We start from the raw sequence: 5,833 nt of genomic DNA, 5'->3' as shown, positions 1-5,833 counted from the left end.
GGTGTGAGAGGCAGGGGCTGAGGGGTACCCCCCATATTCTGAGGGGTGCGGGGGGCAAGGACTGAGGGGTCCCCCTACATGCTGAGGGGTGTGGGGGGCAGGGGCTGAAGGGTCACCCCACATGGTGCAGGGGGTCCTGAGGGATGTCCCACGTGGCAAAGGGGTCACTCGGGCCCCAAGGACGGCAGGTGAGGGTCAGGGGGACATGGAGACACACACACACCCATACCCGCTGAGCTCGTACATACAAAGATTCCAACTGCAGTTAATCCCGGGCTCCTGGAGGGGCTGTTCTTACAAAGTGACATTTCTGAAGGGTTAACCGACACGTGCGTGAATAAGGTGTCTGCAACCCGGCATGAAATCCGGGGAGAAACCCGTTCGTTTCTGCACACCCACAGTCAGTACGAATACTTTTGCTTTCTGCTGCACCGAGGGGTTGGTGGCTGGTGTGTGCACGGCTAAATGATCCTGTTTTGGCAAGTCTGTGAAGGCTTTTCAGCCTCCTCTGACTTTAAAAACCCAGCAGGGCGTTTCTAAGAGGTGGTACTGGTGCAAAATATCACTGGAAGTCATATTCCAGTCTTTAAAAAAACATATATATATATATAAAGTCTGTTTTGTCTGGTGATTATTGCAAAGCAGAGTAAATGTTGTTCAAGCTGGGGTATGGGGTGATTTTGGCAGTGGATTTCCTCCTTTTGTTTGTTTGTATCTTTCACAAAAGAAAGTGTGTTTCTCTAAATTGAAGTATTTAAGACTCGAGGGATGCTGAAGCTACCTCAAGGGTGTGTTTGGTGAGCTCTGTTTCAGCCCAGTTTTGTCCCAGAGCAGAAAGGGTGAAACTTGAGATCTTGTACTTCCCTTAGTTGCTGGCCTGTAAATTAAAGCCAAAGACAACAAACCTGAATTTACACAGACTGCAGGAGGTCAGGGGGTGCTTTTTGAACCCCCCTTGGTGGTGTCTGGTCAGAAATGAGTGGGTGGCAGTGGCCAGCACAGCACAGTTCCACGGTCACACTGCAGCCAGCTGCATTCTTTTAGGTGTTATCATCTGTGTCACTGCTGGGTGCAATTGAATTGCTGATCACTCAGGAACCTGAGCCAAATATAAATTCCTTCCCCCCCCCCCCCCCCCTAACCTTTCTGCCCTGGAAATTTTAAAGAATCAGGCCCCTCAATACCAGAAATTAAGGGTGATTTGAGTTTGCTGAATGCTACTGGAGTGCTCTGGTTTCTAGAAGGTGCAACCAGTGGTTCCTTCACCCTCCAATTAGGATTGCACTGCCAGGTTTTACAGCGTCCGTGGAGAGGATTGGTCTGAAAAGTGTGGTACCATCCTCCTCTGATCTGCCCACTTACTCCTCCCCATTTTTTTTTCTCCCCTCTTCCAATAAAAAAAATGCAAATGTACTTCCCCCCCTCCCCTCCTTCCCTCCTTTATTCACATCATTCTGAGCAGAGAGGAAGCTACATCTGAACCACAACAGGGCTTACCTCAAGCTGGCAACTTCAGCTGCTGCTTTTTTTTAACCCCTTTCTTGGCTAGAGACCTTTTAAAAGGATAACTTATTTTAAAAGCATGCAATGGTGAGCTAGAAATTAAAGGTGCTGAACAGTGCATGGTGCAAGAGGCTTCCAAGCTGATGTGCAGTGCACAAATACTGTCCCAGAAGAGCAAAAGCATCCTAAGGCTGAGGGGGATTGTAAAGTATATGCTAATTTGGACACTGTAATTGGGAGATTTTCAGTAGGAAGTAGATGTCAAAACTGCTGTGTGTGCTCAGGGACTTTGTCATCCAAATAGAGTGATAGAGTTTATAGTGATACCAATCACTAATGATCTTTTTTCCCCACTTTGTTGCCATGGAGATTGACATTACATTACATGAGAAAAGCAACTGATTTCCCCAGTAGGAGATGGTGAGGAGGGAAAAAGGCCTTTTCATGGGGCTCTTCAGAAACAGGAGGGGGGAGCCACTTGGGGAGGAGGCAGGTAGCAAGAAAGTAAGACAATTCTAGGAAAATACGGCAGGGTGGGCATTGGGGATTGCCAAGGAAGCATGTTTGGACCAATGTGGAGCTTTTGAGAGGTTGGTTGTGGGTCACCAGAAGCTGCCATCACCTGTCTGTGTCCTGCTTGTCCCATTATTTTTCCCAGTTCAGCCAGCTGATCCATTTTTTGTGCTAACACCTTGCCCTTCTCCCTAGTCAAGACTTTCACTGCAGGATATAGGGTCTGAGAAGAAATAAAATGGAAGACAGAGGCAAAATGTAGACAGAGGAGCATGTAGTTGAGGTGATAAATTTTGAGGATGTTGATTTTTCAGATTCAGAAGTAAGAAGAGAATGGAGTGATATATTTCTTGGTCACCTGCACTTAACAGCATCTGGATAGAAAATGTTAGAGAGACTTGAACTTCAAATGATCATTTATGGTGTGAAGAAAGCAGTAAGATTTATGGCAGTAAAATCTGGCTCAGCCAGCTCCATTAGTTAGGTTGCTTTCTGCTGAGTCCAGGAGATATGTTTCTTTTAAATATATCATGAAACATACTTATTTTGGTTGAGTGGTTGTTTTTCTTCATCCTGTTCTTCCACCTGTGTTTCAGGATCCTTTCATAGCATTTCATCTTGACAAGACACTCGTAAGAAAGTACATGAACCCACTGTTGATTGGGGAGTTGGCACCAGATCAGCCCAGCTTTGAGCCCAGCAAGAATGTAAGTACCTTAAAAACTTGCTATTTGGGTTGAAATTGTGCTGTTTAGCTTCACTTACTGACAGCCAGAAATCCCTGTACATAAAAATGAGTGTTTCCTGGGATCACTGTGTTGGTCTGAAGCTTCTTCACTTCAGGTCATTATTAGTCTTGCTGAAGGTATTTCTCTGGGTGACCCTCAGCTTTTCCCCATTGCCACAGTAGCTCCTTGAGAGGGGAAACTGAGCATCCTGAGGCATTTTCTGACCAGCAGATGCTCTTGGGTCTCCCCACAGAAAAAGCTGGTGGAAGATTTCCGTGAGCTCCGTGCAACCGTGGAGAAGATGGGGCTGTTCAACCCCAGCTGCACCTTTTTCATGCTCTATCTCTGTCACATCTTGGTGTTGGATGTTGCAGCTTGGCTCACCATCTGGTATTTTGGAGCATCCACAGTGCCTTTCCTCTTCTCTGCAGTGCTTCTAGGCACTGTCCAGGTAAGCAGTTAGGTGTCCCAGAAGCACCAAAAAACAACCCTTTGAATCTCAGGTGCTCATTGCCACAGGAGGAATCTTTGTGGACTCCCCAAAATTCTTCTTCTCCCTGGGTTCCACTAAAGGGGTGAAATTGCAGTGCCACCACGTGCTGCTTTGGTAGAGCAGGCTTTGCCCTCCCTTCTCCTTCCTTTAGTTCATCAAAGCCCTCCTTATTCCCAGCCTTCTTCACACAATGAAAGCCGTGCTCTGCTGCCGAGGTCCCTGCTGCCAGAACTCCAAGGCACTGTGCAGGGGCCAAGCCACCAGGTTCCCATGGGAACTTGCAGCAAGTTAGAGGAGAGGGCAGAGCAGCTCTCAAAGCCCCAGCTATTCCTCCTGTGGCCAGCTGATCCCCTTGGAATTACAAGTACTCAGAGGAGGCAGCAGCAAGCTGCTCCTTAAAGGAGACTTTGTTGCTGATTTCAGTGCAGTTTTGTAAGAGAATAAATGCTGTTTCTGAGCTCCATGACTTCTTTTTTAGTTTTCTTTTTTTCTCTCCACCATTTTTTCCTTCCTCATGAAAACAGCTCTCTGGGACTGAATGTCATTAGGCAAAGTCTGGGCTGCAGTGGTAAAGAAATAAGTGCTTTGGACTGGGTCCTAGTTATGGAAATGCTCTCACTATCCAGGAGTGTGTTGTGAGGAGCGTGGGAGTGGGAGAATCACAGAATCATGGAATGGTTTGGGTTGGAAAGGACCTTTAAGATTCTCTAGATCCAACCCCCCTGCATGGGCAGGGACACCTCACACCAGACCAGGTTGCTCCAAGCCCCATCCAACCTGCCCTTCAGCACTTCCAGGGATGGGGCAGCCACAGCTTCCCTGGGCAACCTGGGCCAGGTTCTCACCACCCTCACAGGGAAGAATTTCTTCCTAATGTCTCACCTAAACCTTCCCTCTTCCACTTTAAAGCCATTCCCCCTTGTCCTGTCACTGCATGCCCTTGTACAAAGTCCCTGTCCAGCTTTCCTGTAGCCCCCAAGAGGAGAAAGCCCTTTCCAGTCCAGACTCCCGACTCCCTTTCTTCCCCAGCACTGGTTTTATATGTTTGTTTTTAATTCCAGGCCCAGGCTGGCTGGCTTCAGCATGATTTTGGACACCTTTCAGTCTTTAGCAAGTCCAGGTGGAACCACTGGGTGCACAAGTTTGTGATCGGCCATCTGAAGGTGGGCACCGAGCACTGGGAGGGACTGCAGAGCCTCCCGTAGGGTGCTCTGCAGTCAAAACCCATCCCTCTGTGAGAAAGCAAATTCAAGGAACTACTGGGGAGGGAGGACTTCAGGGCAGAAGGTTCAACTTCTTTATGGCACTCTCTTCTCATCCCCTCCTGCAGGGAGCACCAGCCAGCTGGTGGAATCACCTCCACTTCCAACACCACGCCAAACCCAACTGCTTCCGGAAGGACCCAGACGTTAACATGCACCCCTTGTTTTTTGCTTTGGGAAAACCACTCTCTGTAGAGGTGAGACCTTTAGGTCTTTAGTATTCAAATTTGACAAGCAGCAGAGAGCTGGGAGACCAGTGACCAGTTAGTTTGGTCAGTGAGCTGTCTCCATAATTCAGGAATTTAGAGAAGAAGCATTTTGGACTTTGAAAAACAAGAAGGGAAAAGCTCCTGATGCATCCCTAGCTTCCTTCTGCTTAATGTTGCAACCATTCTTTGTGGGGTTTGCCCTCATGCAGTCTTGCTGTGGGTTGAAATTTCCCAGATTTATTCTGGAGGTTTAAAGAAAAACACCAAAACTACTTCTATAATATGAGAAGCACACCCAAAAGATGGTTTGAGTTGACCTGCTAGTTTGTCTAGTGCTATTTTTCCTTCTTCTACTAGACCCTGCTATTTCATAGCAGTACTTCAGTACTTTGTAGAACCTGCTTAAAACTGCAATGGAAGTTATTCTTGCTGTGTTTTAAGATGAGAATACAGTATTTGTGACAGGTTCGTGATTTCTCTGATGAGAGACTTGGAGTTGTATGAAGATAAAGTTCTAAGTTCTCTTTACCAAGATCAGCTTTGACTAATTGTGATGTTTGGGGAAGTGAAGCAGCATGTGACAAGCAAGGACTGTCTGAAACCCTCACAATTCCTGATCAAACAATCTATTTTGGTGGCTTCAGTGTGGCAGTGAGTGTCAGACCAGGTCCCATCTGGAGTCCAGCATCATTTCTGGTATCTCTGCAATGAATTGAATGGCTTTAGCATTTCCTGGTCCCTTAAAATAAATAGTTACATAAATTCATAGTATCACCTGCTCTATTTGCATTGAAATTGAGGGAGGGCTGCTGTTTGGAATTGGTTTGGACAGGTTCAGGGATAGAATGGAATTCCTCAAGGAAGTCAGTGACATAGTCAGTTTTATTTGTGCAGTGAAAGCTTAAAAATTAGAAGTCTCAGTGAATAATTCCTTCACCCTAGTTCCTGTGGACACCGTTTACTTTCATTTATCTGCCTTGAAAACTAATTGCAAGTAGGTGGGAGTTGAACACACAGGCATCTATGCTGATAGTTTGGTAGGTTTTTCCTTGCTCTGGAAGCTGTGTTGGCAGGAGACTGTTCGAGTTGGGTTTCAGTTTTGTTGAGGCAGCTGTGCCCTCTGCA

At 46.7% G+C, this 5,833-nt stretch overlaps 2 protein-coding genes across 2 annotated transcripts in view; one reads left to right on the top strand and one right to left on the bottom strand.

Annotated features, from left to right (window-relative positions):
• FADS2 (fatty acid desaturase 2) overlaps window positions 1-227 on the bottom strand; it is a 29,218-nt gene extending 28,991 nt beyond the window's left edge. The window contains exon 1 of the mRNA XM_010007455.1: window positions 224-227. Coding sequence (XP_010005757.1) covers window positions 224-227 — 4 coding nt within the window. The remainder of the gene's footprint in view (window positions 1-223) is intronic.
• Window positions 228-358: 131 nt separating this feature from the next.
• Window positions 359-5,833, top strand: part of FADS1 (fatty acid desaturase 1) — a 9,742-nt gene continuing 4,267 nt past the window's right edge. Inside the window, exons 1-5 of the mRNA XM_010007454.1 lie at window positions 359-400; window positions 2,613-2,723; window positions 2,998-3,195; window positions 4,299-4,400; window positions 4,568-4,696. Of these exons, the coding sequence (XP_010005756.1) occupies window positions 359-400; window positions 2,613-2,723; window positions 2,998-3,195; window positions 4,299-4,400; window positions 4,568-4,696 (582 nt within the window). The remainder of the gene's footprint in view (window positions 401-2,612; window positions 2,724-2,997; window positions 3,196-4,298; window positions 4,401-4,567; window positions 4,697-5,833) is intronic.

Source organism: Chaetura pelagica, unplaced genomic scaffold (genome assembly GCF_000747805.2).
Source record: "Chaetura pelagica isolate M959 unplaced genomic scaffold, ChaPel_1.0 scaffold401, whole genome shotgun sequence".
In the NCBI taxonomy this organism is placed as follows: domain Eukaryota; kingdom Metazoa; phylum Chordata; class Aves; order Apodiformes; family Apodidae; genus Chaetura; species Chaetura pelagica.
Note: the sequence above shows the minus strand (reverse complement) of the source record. Positions and strands in the feature narration are given on the sequence as shown.